Source organism: Petaurus breviceps, unplaced genomic scaffold (assembly GCF_028583685.1).
Source record: "Petaurus breviceps papuanus isolate PSGF00001 unplaced genomic scaffold, PetGlider_PUasm1.0 398, whole genome shotgun sequence".
Lineage (NCBI taxonomy): Eukaryota > Metazoa > Chordata > Mammalia > Diprotodontia > Petauridae > Petaurus > Petaurus breviceps.
The window spans coordinates 184232-201039 of NW_027186314.1; the positions used below are offsets into that span (position 1 = coordinate 184232).

Below are 16808 nucleotides of genomic sequence, written 5' to 3' on the forward strand. Positions count from 1 at the left end.
TGGGGGGCAGAGCTTGTCCTTGGCTGGGGACCCTGCCTGGGAGGGAGGGAAGGTCCCTGGGGGCTCCTCAGTCCTGGAGCCTGGGGAGGGGATCCGGGAAGGGCATCCTTAGGGATCCCCCAAAGCCCTCACCTTCCCCCAGGCTCAGGCATCCAGAGGACAGTGTGTGTCAGGGCAGGGAGGCCAGGCTGCCTCTGCCCTGGGGCTCTCCCTGGACACCACAGTGAGGAGGGAGGATGGGGAGGTCGCTAAGGCCATGGGGTCTAGCCAGGCAGCACCGGTGGGCATCCCTGAGGCCCCAGGCCAGCTCCGAGCAGCCCCTGGCAGCACACAGACCATGTGGGTGTGGGCGCATGGGGGCATGTGAGAGTATACCGAGGGTATCAAGGTGCCTACCATGAACCCTCTATCTTCCCAGGAGAGAGAAGAGGTGGGGGGCAGACAGGACGGCTGCACATTCCCACTTCCACATTCAGAGACTCCTGGGAGCCCCTCTACCCACGCCATCATAGGGGCACAGAGTTAGCCCTTGGCATCTCTGGAATCTCAGCTCTGACAGGCACAGCCTCCAGTGTCCTCCCTGGATAGGATGAGGCTGGCCTCCCATCCAGCCCTGAGACCATAATCCCAGGAATATAGATGTGGAGTCTGGAAGAGAAATAAACTTGATGCTGGAGGGCCAGGCAGGGGCCAAATGGCACCCTGGTCACACCCCAGGAGCTAAGGCTGGGGCAGTCAGTTGTGCCAAGCTGAGGGGCTCTTACCGCTGCCCATCGCCCCAGGCAAAGCTGGCTCATGAGGGGGAGACCCTCTTTCCCTCCCTGGGGACCCCCTCCTCATCCCTGCAGTGTCCGGGAGGCTGTCCATTGCCTCTCACATCTCCCACCACCTCTTGCCCCTAGACCTATCCTTGGGCTCCCTTCTCCTTAGAGAAAAGAAAGAAAGGTCCCTTGATTCTGCCACCCCCAAGCTGAGACCCACATCCCTACTCTCCTTAAAGACAAACTTGGTCCTGGTGGCCTCTGATTCCTCATCACTACCCCCCCCCCCCATTTCTCAACCTCCTGGGAACCAGCTTGGTCTCAACCACTGGGCTGAAGTGGCCCCTTTCAAGGTCCCCAAGAACTAGATCTCATGGCCACCCCCAAGGTGGCATCTTCTGTGCTCCCTGTGTTCCTCCCTGCCTCTCTGTCCCCACTGCCCACCCCCAAAGCCTCTGCCCTCTGGCTGCTTCTCTTGGCTGCTACAGCCCCTCTGCTCCCCCCTGCTTCTCCCTCCACCTCTCAGACCACTCCCCTTCCTGCTTCTCCCCCCCATCCATCCCCTCCATCCTGCTTCTCCCCACACCTCTCAGCCCACTCCTCTCTAGTCCTTCCATGGGTTCCTCATCCTCAGTCCACCCCCTTAAAACTGGACATCCCCCAAGCCACTGTCCTGGCCCTGCTTCCTTCATCTCCTGGCCAATGGGTTATATCAGAAAGAATCCTGGAAGAAGTCAGCTGCCTTCCAAGCCCAGGTAGCCTACTGCAAGCTAAGCAACTTTGGACAGGCCCTCTGCCTTGCTAGGGGCTGACAACATGGGCCTTGCTCCGGAGCTCCAGGATTCACAACATCCTAGAGGAAAAGCATCTGGACCCCAGAGAAAGAGGAGAAAAGGGGACGAAGCGGGAGGAGCTCCTCCAGACCTTAAATTAAAGCAGCAGCTATCAGAATCATTGAGTACTGGTCTAGAAGAGAAAAGGCCATCGGTGGAGCAGAGGGGACGGGGAAGAATCAGAAATTGAAACTCAATGAGCCTGAGCTTGGGAAACCTGGGAGCACCAGTTACCCAGGAAGGATCTCCCAGTCTGCCCAGAACTGCTGGGAATACACTAAAAGGCACTCGGGCAGAAACTCGTTTAGACCAACACCTTACACACCACAGCCTGACACATTCCAAACGAGCATGTGCCCGACCATGAAAGGCCAGAGCTCAGAGCAGGGAAGCAGGTGTGGGGCCTTCCCCAGCTCCAGCTGAACCAAGGCCAAGGAAATCGCCCAAAACCCGGGCCATTCTGCTCAGATAGCAATGAAAAACCTCAGCACAGACAAAAGGACGCCTCAGGGTAAGAAGGGAAGCAGGCGACCTGGGATAAAGCCTTGGCATCGAACATCAAAAACAAAACACCAAGACAGAGGACTAGGAGAAATCTGTAAGGCCAAAAGCCATTCACTGAGAAAGACGGTCCCAGCAGTTTTCCTGAAGCCACCTGAGAGAACACTCCAAGTCTCTACTAACAAAAGAAACAAAAATCAGAACCACCCGAGGGCTCATCTCCCACCCAACAGACTGGCAAAGGCCAGGGAGGAAGGCACAGAATGAGAATGGGCCCACCCAGTCTAGAAATCCCAGTGAGTGCTGTGGAGCCTGCCACTAAGCTGTCCACATCCCCTGAGCAAGAGGGGCCACTCCTCAAAAGCAAGCGGAGACGAAACAGGTGTCCACTGACAGTAGAAGGGCTAAGCAAACAGTGGTCCACACAGATAACAGAATGCTCCCATGTTGGAAGAAACGATGACCCTGATGAAGAATGAGAGTAGAACCAGGAAGGCAATAGAGAGGAAGACCAGAACAAAGGAAGTGGGAAGAACAAATCAATACAGCCTGGGTGAGACCTCAGAGAGCCCATGAGAAGGAGCCTCCTCCCTGGCCCTTCTTGGGAGAGGTGGTGGTCTATTGGTGGAGAACACTGCTTGTCTTGCCCCACAACCTCCCCTCCCCCCACCTTTTTTCCCTTTATTATAAGAGACAGTTCCTGGGGAGGTAGAGGAAGGAGGTAATGCAAAAACCAGTTATCACTAAATTTATTTTACATTTATAAGGATTTCTAATACACCTCAAGGTTCTTTACCCAGAAACCAGGGACCCCATCCCCTGAATCCTGCACCCCTTTGGTCAATCCCAGCAGCCTTGCTCTCCTCTTCACTGGAGCCCCCACTAAGATCCTGCTCTGGTCACTCACCATGCCCAGGAGGGGGCCCGGGATCCTCCAAGGCCAGCCTGAGATGTCCTCCCAAGCAGGGAAGGCCGTTCCAGAGGCACACCTGGCTTGGAGGAGGCTTCTGGCTGGCTACATGGGGGCGTGCCCATGCCATGAAGTCACAGATCTGAGCTTATCAGCTATAGATGCCCAAGACCCAATGTTATCTGGGACCTCCTCAGAGAGCTCTAGGCTGGCCGAAGGGCACCGTCACCTCCCAACTGCTCTGCTCACCTTTTCCCTCTACACGAAGATGCCCAAACGATCTTCCTGCCAAGGCCCCCCTCTGCCTCCAGAGCTCGCACCCAAGGCGCTTCCTGCTCTGCTGGGCCCCTGGCCATGACTCTGCCTCTAGGGCGGATCTCCCCCTGTCCCCTTGGAGGCGGCCCAGGGAACCCTCTACGAAGCCCCGCGGGGCCCTTGTCCCTCGTGCTGGCCGCACTCTTCCCCTCCCCAGGTGACCCTGGATTTGCTCATCTGCTCGCGGCTGCCTCCCTCCAGGAGAGCGCTAGCTCCCACCCCTCCTAGTGTGAGCCAGGCAGTTCTACAGGGCGGGGCCGTGGCTTCGGCTCCAAAAAGCATCTGCAAAGGGCAAGGGAAGAAGCATTTATAGAGCGCCTACAGTGTACCGGGCACTGTGTGAAGGCTTTGCACATACTACCCCGTTGCATACACGGGGACAGGACGGGGCTGAGTCGGGAGGCGCACGGGGCAGGGGAAGAGTTCTCAGGGCGGACCAGCTCCACGTCGGGGACCCTAAGGGAGGGGCCACACCCCGGCCTCTTTTTGGAAAGGATTGGAGGAGAGGAGCGACCAGAGCAGGGGCCGAGGGCTACAGGAGGCAGGGCCGGGCAGGGGCGGTCTGAGGGGTGGCATCTGGGCACCTGCTCAGCCGAGCCCCGGGCAGTGCCAGGGCAGGGCCAGGACCCCCCGGGTGGGGGCAAGGCTGGGGGCACGGAGCTGTCCAAAGGTGCGATCCGTCCGCAGGGAGGGCGTGTCCCGTGCCCGGAGGGCCAGGCTGGCATCTGGGCACCTGCTCGCGGCTCAGGGCAGGGCCGGGACCACCCGGGTGGGGGGCAAGGCTGGGGGCACGGAGCTGTCCAAAGGCGCGATGCCCCGTGCCCGGAGGGCCAGGCGAGTTGCCCACGCCCCGGACTCTCAAGGCAGGCCGGACTGTCCCCTGGGTGACCCAGAACCCCGCCCCGCGCGCCCACATCACCCACCCCTTACCCATCGGACAGAGAGTGAGGTCCCCGTCTCCGGAGGTGTTCAAGCTGAGAAGGTCCAGCTGTCCATCTCGGGGCACGGGCCCGGCACACCCGCAGCACTCAGTCGCCCACAGGGCACGCGCGGGCACGCCTGTGAGTTCACAGTGGCTGGAGGCCCCACGGTCAGTTCCACCTACCCCGGGCTACAAGCACAGGCCCCACAGTTCCAGAGCATCCACGAGGACAGCCTACAGACCCCTCCGGCCCCGCCCCTCCGTGGCCCCGCCCCTCCGTGGGACCGCCCCCTTCCAGGGCCTCCTGCAGATCCCGCCCCGCCCAGCCTGGGACAAAGACCGCTTGCCTCCGGGCAGGCCGTGAGCACACTGCGCCTGCGCAGGAACAGAGCCCCTCCCCACCGGAGCGCTTCCCAGAGAACTCTGCTGCTGCGCCTCTTTTTCACATAAGCCGCGGGTGCCTGTGGGAAATGAAGTCCGCGGGCCTTGAGCGGGGGTGGGGGGAGAGGAGAGGGCATGCGCACACGCTTATGAGCCTCTAAATCCTTCCCGGACTCCCCACGTCCAGTGTGCCCAGAGCCGCTTTATCAGGAGGACCGCGTAAAGGCCCGTGAAGTTCTCATTATCTCTGCTTGTGTTTTGCACACGCTTGGCGTGTCGCCATGTCACCGATCCAGCCTGGGGGAGGGGCCGGGGCAGGGCGCCCTCTGAGCTGCCCGGGCTGTGCTGACCTCGGCTCCCGTGCTCGTGTCCTTCCCCACGGGCCCTGCGGCCCCCTTCCAGGCTCCACTCCGGGCCCCCGCTGTGCTGCACGCAGCGATCGGCGCCCACACAGGGCCCGATTCGGGGCAGCCCAGTCTGTCCCGGGGCGCGACCACTACGGGACAAAAGTCATTTTACTGAAAAGCCCAGCGAAGCAATCTAGGGCTAGCGTTCGGGAAATGAGGTAGAGGAAATGGTAAAGGGCAGTCCGTGGCTCCCCGAGGAAGGGAGCAGAGACCCGGAAAAGTGGGATCCCAGAGGAGGAAGGGCGAGAAGTGCCCGCCTTTTCCGTGCAACCTGGGTGGGCTTTAATGAAACACGCGCAGGAGCCACTGCGGAGCGCAGAGGGGGAAGCACCCCTAACTACACACCTCCCCCTTCCAGGGATCCTTTCGTTTCTAATCAGTATGAACCATTGACAGGAGCCAGAGCCTGTTCTGACTTAGAGCACCAGTCACAGTAGGAACAGAGAGCCTTTGAACAAATTAGCTCGGCTGCCAGACGAGCCTGGCACTCATTTACCACGAAAGGTGAGTCCCGTTCATTGACCGCTTGACCAGGGCAGTGCCAAGGCAGGTATCTCACAAGGGGGCTGCGGATGTTCTCATTAAACAACTTGCTTATGAAAATGCCAACAAGGACTGCAAGAAGGTTCCAGACCCACAAAAGCGGTTGGAAGGATTACTAATTTTATAAAAGCCTGCCAAGATGTAGGCACCCCCTCCCACAAACAAGCCATGTTAGCAGAAGCCCTCAACTGCTAAAATCAAGCCTGTACCTGATCAGTAGCTATTTGGTTTATTTTGATCAACTCAGACTACCTTTTGGGACTCCAGGTCTCCATTCTTTATTACTCAGTATGGTCTCACACCGATCTACCGGGCCCATTAACAACAGCTGAGAACCTCGTTTCTCTCCCTCTCAAGGAATCAAGATTCTCTCATTCCCAAATGCTCCATCAACAATTTGCTCTACCCAGACTAATAGCTCAAGAATTAGTAAGAGAATGTCGTTCTTGTGCCCCTTCCCCCCTTCTCCCTTTCTGTTGGGAGTAAATCCTCAGGGCCTTAAAGCTAATCAAAATGGATGTGACTCATGTCCCATCTCTAGGTAGATATAAATGTCCATGTTTCTATTGACACCTACTCTCATGCTACATGGGCCTCTGCTCATCCAGGAGAGTCCTCTTTTTGATTTTTTTTTTTTTTTTTACTTTTAGGGGGGTATTTGTGTGTGTGTGTGTGTGTGTGTGTGTGTGTGTGTGTGTGTGTGTTAAGTGTCTGAGGCTGCATTTGAACTCAGGTCCTCCTGACTCCAGGGCTGGTACTCTATTCCCTGTGCTACCTAGCCAACCTGACAGTCCTCTTTTAATGTTAAATCTCATTGTGTGGAAGCTTTTGTGTTCCAAGTATTTCCTCTACTATTAAAAACTAATAATGGCCCTAGTTATACAAGTAAAGCCTTTTCTGAATTTTGTTTCTTATGGTCAGTCACAAAACTGGCATCCCCTATGACCCCCATGGCCAAGGAATTATTGAACCCACCCATTAGCATCTCAAAGCTCAAATTTTAAAACCAAAAGGGGAGTATAAATGCTGCTATGGGAAATCACCAGCCAATCCTAATAAACTACTCAAATTGATACTTTTAACTTTAAATGTTTTCACTTGTGATGATCAGGGAACAAGAAACCTGTGCCACTGATAAAGCTTCGCCAGCTCACCCCTTAGTTTGGTGGAAGCCTATGGAGGGAGGACCATGGAAAGGTCCAGTGGAATTACTTAATTGGGTTCGAGGATATGTTTGTGTGTCCACAGGTGTCAGACCAGAGTGGTACCACTGAGAAACATCAAGCTGTACCATGGACGGGGACCAGATCAACAGACAATTCAAAGATCTCTCCCTCGAGAGTGATGGAACATGGAGAGTGAGAACGTCAATAAGAACTCAAGAAGCAGCACTGATGACCTGGGATTGTAGTGGACATCTGAGAAATGACAGGACAGCTAAACCAATTATAATTTAGAAGTGTTTATTAACCAGCTGGTGACTGCCTCCCCAATAGGGAAGACAGCATGGAGTCTTCTGTAAGATGCATTTTTATAGACGTTGCTAACAAACAGAGTGTGTTCCAAGGCGGGGACCATTTCTAGTAAAGTCTTGGGTGCCTAACAAGAACAGACTTGTATCTGGAGTATGTTTCTAGCAACACATGTGAAAAGTTCCCTTACTATTATGGCCTATTAGGTGGTTTCCAGGGACCCTGGTAGGGGTCCCCTTCTAGCAGGTTTAGAGGGCTTTTGGCTGTGGTGGGCACTTCACTTACCCCTTTTTCTTGTTCATAGTTAAAACTCGACTCAACTGAGTCCAGGGGACTGTTCTCTAGCACTAGGGCTGTGGTACCCACTGCTGCCGATCCTGCCATACCAAGACCAACTCGGACAGGGACTAAAATGAAGGCTGCCAACAAAAAGGTGTTCCTGCATACAAGCAGTCAGAAGTTAAGCTCAGTTCTGAGGAGCTTGGGGTCTACCAGAGTGCTGCCCGAGTCTGCAGGGGTGATGGTAATGGGTGAAACAGGGGGGGCCATCCAGGGTTCAGTTGCCACCAGGAGGTGGGTTGAAGACTGGGTTGGGACCGGTGGGAGTAAGATCCCTTGGCACCAGAGTGCATTGAATAGTGAACAAGGCCCCAGGGTCCCTTCCTGTGACATAAAGCCTGATTCCCCAAGGTGTCCCAGTTTTCCAATCCTGTTTGGTTCAATCCAAAACCCTGATGACAACTGGGTTACATGACTTAAGGGTATTACAATGAAATGAAATGTGGTGGTCACAGCTGCCACCAGAGACCCAGTCAGCAATGGTTACACAATCCCAGTTGGCACAGTGATATTTCTCTGTCCCCCACAATCGGGGGACCTATCACAATGATCAAAAGAAAGGGTGGGCTGGCCATGAGTCACATTTTTTGCAATTAGAGTCCTATCAATTGTGTTAGTAAGAGTCCAAGAGTACAAGGTGGGAGCACAAGAGTTGGAACTGGCCAAAGGCAGGAATGCCAGGAACAGGAGCATCAGGACAGTCTCTTATCTTCAGTTTTAAGTCACTGGCTGGCTGTTACCCACAGGTCTGGTGGGGGAGGAGCCGTCACCTTGATGTGTGAGGGGTGGATTCAGGCTTTTCTTCTGGCCACCTTAACAGCAGAGTGGTCTGATACACGGCTCGGACTGCATCCTGGATGTTTCGGAGAGCTTGGAGGGACTTGAGAAGTAAATCACTAACAGTCATACATAACAGCATTTGTCACCCAAAATACAGTAGAAGGTGGGGTGCTGAACAGAATTTTTAAAGGGGGGATGAATTTTACACATATGCATTCAGTTACAAATATTAACATTTGCTTAAATAATGGATTGAAATAGCAAGTTCTCTTGTGCTTTACAACTTGTTACATTGGTTTTGCAAGTGGAGGTTTTAGTGGGTCTCTTCAAATCACACTAGAGATTTTAAAAATTTCTTCTAAAAGTATTTTCCTTCTTCAAAACAGTTTCAGTGATCACTAAACCTTTATGAAGGAAATTGGTTGAAAACTTTTCAATGATCTTAAGCAGTTTGTATAACTTTCTATACATGTTTTAATTCTAGATGAAAATAATTAGATTTTCCAGTGAGCTAATGTGAAAAAGGCTCATATCTTTTACTGATTACTTGCTCTGAGCATAGAAACCTGTTATAGAAGGAAAAAGCAGGGACATGTGACAATCCAATTGTTCCAGGAGAAAACATCTTTGGCTCTGTATAAATTCAGGTACAGTTACAGATATTCCGTCTCATGCAGCATCTGTTCCATCTCATAGCTAGACTCAGGAATAGGTGGGAAACATTCCTTTTCAAAAGAACCTCATTGGTAAACTGAGCCAGGAGGGATCCCATCCCAGACAGAGGCTAAGATTGTCCCTTGGGCCGTTACCAAATGTAGACTTCCACCTGCTGACAGTACAGGATCACATTCCTCTGAGTAGCTAGTGGCATTTCCTCTCAGACACTGATTTAATGCAGACAACTATACCCAAATTCAGACTCAAAATTTAGTTATGGTCCAAAGTGCTTTTTACCTTAAACAACAAGTTCCACCAATCACAGCTCAGAGCCAGTTATAATTATTTCTATTCTCATGGGGCTGCAATAAATGATAAAGATGTATCAGATCTTGTAATATAAGGAATTTCTTTTACCATCCTTCTAAAATATAAAAGCCAATATATAAAAATTCTTTTTACTAAAACAATTCTGCCTTTCTCAGGCAGAAGGACCTTGCCTGGAGATAGTTTCTAGGGGTTTGACAGTTTTACAACAGAAGGAAAATTTCTATGAATTCTAAGCAGGAGAGACTGCTCTGAATGGGAGGAACTAGTCAGACAAGTTTTCATACAATAATCAATTAACAATTTTAGGTTTTAACATTTAAACAGTAGCCCAAAATAGCTTAGTTAACTGTTTTACAAGTTTTTCTAAATAGCAGATATACATATTTAAAATAATACTACTGGTCTTACACAATTTTTTCCTCACTCAGGTTTTACAATATACAGTGTAGAAATACAACAATAATATAAACTGCAAGATGACATTAATTGCATTTCCAAATTACATATAAGAATGATTGATCTTACCAAGTGAACAGGCTAGTTGACTTCTAATCTCGTTTTCTCCTCTCTTTTTGTCATCTCCCCACTTTACAGATGAATTAAGACTCAGGGTTAAATGATTTATTCTAGGTCACACAACCAGTCAGTGCAGGGTTCCGAACACACTGCTTCTCACTGACAAGCTTTTTCTCACTTTTCTGATTTTCTCTCTTTCATCTTTCTCTCAGCTGGACCTCTCTGGTTTTTCTCTTTTTGCTCTATATTCGGGGGTGTTTTCTCCCTGCTCCATTGTTTTCCAGGAGTCCTTAGCAACCTTCTTGAAATCCTTGGCACTGGAACAAGCAAAGTGATTATTTACAGCAAGGGAGGGATCTCTTAGATGGTACTGAAGTTGGGGCTTCATGGTACAGAGTGAACTCTATATTTCAGGGGAAAACCCTCCATTTTCCAGACTCATCACACTCAGAGCACATTATCAGTCTATGCTCTACCAAATAAACCTCTATGAATGCTTAGCTGTAGCAGACCTTGGTTATGGGGGGGGGGGTCGATTTGCCTGGAGCATTGAGGAGAGGGTTTGGGGAACTTGAAGTAGAAACTTCAGGCTCTGCTTACTTAGAGGGATGAACTTCAGGGTACCTGGGGATCTAAAACTATTTCTAGTGGGAGCTACGCCAAGTACCCTTTTACTAAACTATTTATAATACAATTTTTTAGAATATAATTTTAGGCTGAATAGCTCAGATCTAACACACACTTTAGTAGCTCAGATGTATCCCAGGCTTAGTATACGGGATAATGATTAACTTGTGTTTATACCTTTGTTTCACAAGCTTCTTTTCCCTTGTCTAACTGTTGCCATGCCATTCAGAAAAAAAAAAATGTTCTATTCAGGGATTTAACCCTTTAGGTAAGCTGAGAGGATTTATAACTATGATGACTTGGATCCAAATTAATTTCATTTTCAATTCTTTTCAGTCAGGGGCATGAGACATGAGAACCCGGAGCCACCCCAAGAGCAAGAAGGACAAGCATCACTTGGCACGTTAGCGTAAGGTCTAAGAGGGGACATTCTTCAGGGTTGGACATTCGAGGAGGGTCCTCTCCCAGAGATCTGCTTATGGAAACAAATGGGAATATTTGCCAAGGAAAACTCCAAGGAAATGCTTTGGTCATGAGGCAGCTTCCACTCCATTGAGTGTCCTCCAGAAAAAACCCTCCAGCAAGTAAGGCAGCCATGAATGAAACTTCATGAGAAGGGTGAGCAGCAACGTCTACAGGACCAAGAGACCGTGGAATTACAACAAATGTGGGAGTCTCTTATTGCCACGTTCCCCTTTATCGGAAATAAAAGTCCACATAGGACGAAGAAGCCCCATAACTCTGAAGAATGCAGCAAGGCTTTCATGAGGCATACATTCTATATCAGAGACTTCATACTGGAGAGAAACCTTATGGATGTAAAGAATTCGGTAAGGTCTTCAGCTGAGAACAGCTCCTCCCTGACTCAGCATCAGAGAGTTCATGCACAAGGGAATCCTTATCAATGTGAGGAGTATAGGAAGACTAGTCAGAAGAAACACAGAGCAGTTCAGGGAGAAGAAAGCGCAAGCATTACATATGAAGAAGTATTACATACATTACTTATGAAGAAGTATTCAGGAAGTGAAAGAGAAAAAGGAATCGAGAACATGTGAGTGAAGAGAGGGATGAGACGTGATTTTGGCAGGGAGCACACCACAGGCTGAGTCCACACACAGAGAAACTACCTCCTCCCTCTCAGCTTCTCTAGCAGATTGCCCCCACTACCATTCTCAACACTTGCTCTCATCTTCAGACTCTCCTAGTCTACTGGTTCCTTCCCTGCTGCCAACAAAACACACTCATGAACCCTCCATCTTGAAAAAATTCCTCATGTGATTGACCCTACATTTCCCCTGCTGCTCCTAGCTAACTCTATGGAGAAAGCCAGCTACAATCCATGCCTCCATTTCTCCCTTCACTGTCTTCCATGTAATCTGGCTCCCTACCTCTTCGTTTGACTGGAACTACCCACCCCCAAATCACCATGATCTAGTCTTCTCAATCCTGATCCTTCTTGATCAATCCTCATCATTTGACACTGTCGGTCAAAAATCATTTATTGATAAAAGCTGTTGTTCATCCCTCATTCTCCAAGAGGACCCATGACATCATGAGAGTGAAGCCTTCACTTGACTGTGAATTGGAGTGAAGTGAGGCAGAACTTTGAAGTCATCAGCCTCACTCTCCTTCAGGGTCATCAAAGTCCAGTTGCAAGACAAAAAGTCAAGATGATTCCGGATGGCCCAGGATGCACTGGGTGACCTTGGTCTTTCTAAATTCAAATCTTTCCTATGATTCAGTTTGCCTGAGGCAACACCCATTCAGTGTCTAAGGGCTAAGTTAGAACTGAGACCCACTATTAGTGAGAGTGATTTGGATGAACACCTACCTAGCAAAGAAAAATGAGGAGCCATCAGAGAGGAAGGAGGAGAACCAGGAGAAATTGGGGTCACAAAACCTAGAGGGTAGCAGGTATCCAGGAGAAAAGGGTGATCCACAGTGTTAAATGATGCAAACAAGTCTCGGAACTCTGACCTGGACCCTGTCCTCTTCTGCTCTGTCCTGTTTCACCAGCTTCCATGGATTCAATCCCTACTTATATTTTTAATCCCTCTCCTGACCCGCAGTTTCACATCTCCCACAGCTTCTCAGATATTCTGAACTGGAGGTCCTGTAAATAACTCAAACTCACAACGTCTGAAACATAACTTATCCTTCCTCCCAAACCCTCCATCTTACCTTCCCTATCACTTCAGGGAGCACCGCCAGTGTCTGGGCGCCCAAGCCAAGGAGTCACCCCCACCCCACATCTGATCAGCTAGGTCCCAGGACTTCTACGGTGGTAACACGTCTTACATACACCCCCTTCTCTTCTCTGACCCTGCCCAGCTCTGGCGAGCACCCCCTCCCCCTTTCTCACTCTTGAACTACAGCACTAGAGGATGGGGGGCATCTGCCTGCCCCGGGCTCTCTCCGCACAGCCCAGCCTCCATGCATTCGCCAGTGATTTTCCTAGGTCCAAATGCGCCCCTCCCCTACTCCAAGAACTCCCGCGGCTCCTGTCGCCTCCAGGATCTGGCTTTCAATAACCGGGTGGCCCCGACTCTCCATCTCTTGACGCCCCGTAGGCTCCTGGCCAGCCTCGGTGGGCTCTGCTCACTTTGCCCTCCCTCCTGGTATTAGTGCCTTCTCCCTAGGTGGTCTGCAGCCCCCCCCCCCCCCCAGCTCGTCTGCACGCTGTGTCCTTACTGGAGCCCCCGGGGGAGCAGGGGCTCATCGGGTGCCCGACCCACGGGGGCGTCCAAGGGACACGATGCCAGGGGCCTAGGGCAGAAATGGGACCAAAGCCAGCACCACCCCCAAATCCATCGTTAAAGACGTCCTGATCGCGGCATTTCCACTGGTGCCACGGCTTCCTTCGTGCAGTCGGGAATACCATTTTGTGCATCTCACAGACACGGGAACAGGACTCCGCGAAGTGGGGTCGAGGGGGCCCCCCCAGCTCAAGCAGAGGCTGGGGTCTGGAGGGAGGGGCTGAGGTTCCGCAGGTCTGGAGCCCGGCAGTGTGAACGCCCGCCGCACAGGGCGCGTCTACACCAGGGGAATACTACAGGCCAGGGCTTTCTTGGTTGTCGCCGCTCTGAGGCCCGCATAGCGGCAGATGGGCCTTGAGGGGGTGCTAGACTCACGCCCCCAAGAAGCAGCAGGGGGTCCCTCCCCATCCCGCCCCCCCAGCTGGGCGCCGCCACCTCGGGAGGTAGTGAGCTTCCCGTCCCCTGCACCCGTGTAGCAGAGCTAGGGGCTCCGGGCACGCACAGCTCCACACGAACACGCGGGTTCAAGGCAGTGACACCCTCGCGAAACCACGGACACGCGCACGGCAGGGACGCCTGGAGGAGGTAGTGCGGCGCAAGCGCACTGCTCAGGCTGAGGCCAGCGCTGCCCCGCCCCTACCCCGTAGCGTCCTGCCGCGCCTACGCACGGGACGGCCCCCCGCGGAGATTCCCAGAAGCCTCTGCGCTCGCTCGGCCCCTGTAAACAGACCGTGGGCGGCGCCGGACGCGCAGGCGCAAACCGAGGGGGCGGGGCGAGCGAACCAGGAAACGCCGGGAGCTCAGGGGGAGCGAGAGGTGACAGGGGGCTTGTGACGTCACGGGCCTGGGCGGGGGGCGGCTGGTGAAGTCCCGGGACCTGGGGTGGGGAGGAGAGGGGCGGGGGATTGTCGGCGTCCACAGGGGGCTGAGATTGGGATGTGTGGGGTGTGAGTGTGAGACCGGGGCGCGTCTGCTTGGGCCGGGGGCCGGGGCCCTGGCAGCACCGGGAACCTGGGTTCAAGTCCTGCCTCCGGCCCTGCCTGAGAGATTCACCCCTGGGCGTTCCCTGCCCTAAAGACCTCCCTCTCCCCCCGCCCCCTGCCCTGAGGCCGGGAAGAGGGTCAGGCTTAGTCCCGCGGCAGGGGGCGGACCCAGCCCCCATTGAGGAGGGCCCCCTGCTGAGCCGCTCTCCCTCCTGCGGACCCCCCCCAGCCCCCCTTCTCCCCCGAAGCCCCCCCGGAAGCTGCCTGGGGCCCGGTGTCTGTCCGCAGTGACCCCAGGCCTCCCACGGGGCGGGCTGGGGACGGAAGCGGGGGAGGGGGGCTCGGCCCTCTGCCACCCCACCCAGCAGCTCCTCCCTCCCAGCCCCTGTCACCCAGCCCGGCCTGGGTGGGTCTGTCCGGGCACCGCCCCGGCTGGGGGCGGGACAGAGGGCCCGAGGGTGGGGGGCTCTCCTGCAGCTGAGGAGCCTGGCACTGGGCGCTGCCAGGCCTGCCTCTGTGTGTGTCTGTGTACCCGCAGGGCCTGGGGCTGGGGCGCCTCCCCCCAGGCCAGCGCAGACCCTGAAAGGTGTGACAGAGGCTCCTCTCTCTCCTCTCAGGTCTCAGGTCTCATGTCTCTGAAGCTCCTTCTTCCCCATGAGGGAAGCCCAGAGGACTGTGGCGAGGCCCCCAGGGCCCTCTTGGCCCTAGACCAGGTGAGTCGGGGTCTCCTCCTCCAGGCCTGTCCTGCAGGCCCCCAGACCGGGCCTTGCTGCTCCCGAGACCTCGGGGGCCGGGCCTCTTGGGGTTGGGGTCACTCATGAGAATCAGCCATAGATGAGGCTGGCCAGACCCTGGGCTGCAGGCCTGGCTCAGAGGCCTCCTTCCCTGAGGTCATCTGGTCCAGCCTCCAATGGCAGGGTCCCAGAGGAGCCCTCAGAACCCCCTCCCCCACCTCCCCAGCTGGCTGGAGGGCATAGGGTCTCCACCCCCAGATCCACATCCTCACCATCCAGGGCCCCCAGGACCCTCCCTGGGCCCAGGGCCATGTCTGGGCTGAGAGGAGCAGAGATGGGCAGCTGGAAGGGTCCTCAGAGGCCGTGAGGAAACCAGGCACAGAGTCCACAGAGCCTCTGAGGAGGCCCGGCCTCCACCTCCTGCTGCCTCGCCCGGGTCCCCAGCCCCTGGCTCAGCTGCCTGTGTTTGGTGTTGCAGGAAGCCGTGTCGTTCGGGGACGTGGCCGTGGACTTTACCGAAGAGGAATGGGGGTGCCTGAGCCCTGCCCAGTGGCAGCTCTACAAGGAGGTGATGCTGGAGAATTACAGGAACCTGGTGTCCCTGGGTAAGGCCGCCTCCCCTGGGCCCGGGGCTGGGGGGGTGGTGCAGAACCCCGCGGGGGTGGGGGGGCTCCTCTGAGGCACCTCCTCTGGTCTGGGGCTCCAGGACAGTGTGGCTTCTGGCCCTCTCCTGCCCACGCCCACGGACCCCAGCAAAGGCTCCTCCAGCTGGGGGTTTCCTGGCCCCGTGAGGGGCAGAGCGAGACTTGGCTCTCCTCTGGCCACTGGGGAGACCCTGCTGTGGTCCCAGAGTTGGAAGGGACCCCAGAGGCCATTGGTCCCCCCACTTCCATGCGTGGGTCTTCCATCCATCCTTGTGCGGCCTGGACTCCTGGAGGCCCTCCTGGCTTTGCACACCCCCTCTTTTCAATGTCATTCTTAAGCCACGACACCCAACACTGAGCCCAGCCCTCCAGGTGAGGTCTGATGAGGGCAGGGTATGTCCAGGAGGACCATCCCCCACATTGGAAGCCTGGCAGGCCCCTCACACCTTCAGATCTTCAGACCAGCTGCAACACCCCCCCAGCTTGTCCTTGCCAAACATGAGTCTTAACGTTTTTCCCTTTGGATTCCATCTTTGCTTGAGCCCACTGTTCTAGACTGCTGAGGTCCCTGGATCCTGTGTCTGTCACCCATCAGGTGATCGAGGCGCCCGTGCCTTTCTCTGGGTCACTGACGCCAGTGTCCCAGTGCAGAGGGCTCCCGTGGAGACCTTCTGCCACTCCCTGCTGCTCCTTGAGCTGAGCCCTTGACCGGCTTGTGAAGGGTGTTGTCACCAAGGCCGCACCTCCCCCCAGTGGTCTGAAATGCACCCCAGCAGGTTTGCTAAAGTCTGGGCATGTCCCGGCCTCCCCCTCAGGTCGGAGTTATTAATCTTGTCCAACACGGAGGGGAGCTGAGCCGTTCGAGGCCCCAGGACATCCCAGCCGTCAGCTGTTCTTTGCAGACTCTTCTCCTTTCCCGTTTGGACTAAGAGGCCGCAGCTGGCCGTCATTCCCCTTGCCACAGCCTTTGTGGGACCCTGCTGGCAGCCGTGTGCCTTCCGTCCTTTTGGGCACCATGGTGCTCGCCTCGGGAAGGAGTGCGCCTTCATTCTCATTTGGTTATTCGTTTCTTTTCAGCAGAGAAAACAAGTGGGATGAGAACCCAGCGGCTCTGCTGTGTCCTTGTAGTCACACACCAGGAGGCGATGAGGGGGTGGGAGAGCGTGAGGTGTGAGGGCAAGGAGGCCTGGGTGCGGATCCAGCCTCACACTAGCTGGGTGCCTTGAGAAGTCCCCGCACTGGTGTCTGCCTTGGTTTCCTCATTGGGAAAATGGTGATCCTAATGGCACTTCCCCCCATGGGTGGTTGTGTGGATCTACTGAGAAGGTATTTGTAGAGTGCTTAGCAGACCGTACAGGTGCTTGGTGCCATCCATGGAGCTGTCCCTTTGACTCTCC

General features: G+C 54.3%; 2 protein-coding genes and 1 long non-coding RNA gene across 7 annotated transcripts in view; 2 read left to right on the forward strand and 1 right to left on the reverse strand.

Annotated features, from left to right (window-relative positions):
- LOC138170835 (zinc finger protein 420-like) overlaps window positions 1-4514 on the reverse strand; it is a 72493-nt gene extending 67979 nt beyond the window's left edge. For all 5 annotated transcript variants that reach the window (XM_069100337.1, XM_069100335.1, XM_069100339.1 and 2 more), the window contains exon 1: window positions 4251-4514. In XM_069100337.1, the coding sequence (XP_068956438.1) occupies window positions 4251-4254 (4 nt within the window). In that variant the 5' untranslated portion in view covers window positions 4255-4514. The remainder of the gene's footprint in view (window positions 1-4250) is intronic.
- Window positions 4515-4590: 76 nt separating this feature from the next.
- LOC138170844 (uncharacterized) lies at window positions 4591-7182 on the forward strand. Its single transcript, XR_011170760.1, has 2 exons — window positions 4591-5534; window positions 6822-7182. It is a non-coding gene; the product is annotated as an uncharacterized lncRNA (long non-coding RNA).
- A 6532-nt stretch (window positions 7183-13714) lies between these two features.
- Window positions 13715-16808, forward strand: part of LOC138170849 (uncharacterized) — a 41179-nt gene continuing 38085 nt past the window's right edge. Inside the window, exons 1-3 of the mRNA XM_069100355.1 lie at window positions 13715-13866; window positions 14651-14746; window positions 15246-15372. Of these exons, the coding sequence (XP_068956456.1) occupies window positions 14663-14746; window positions 15246-15372 (211 nt within the window). The 5' untranslated portion in view covers window positions 13715-13866; window positions 14651-14662. The remainder of the gene's footprint in view (window positions 13867-14650; window positions 14747-15245; window positions 15373-16808) is intronic.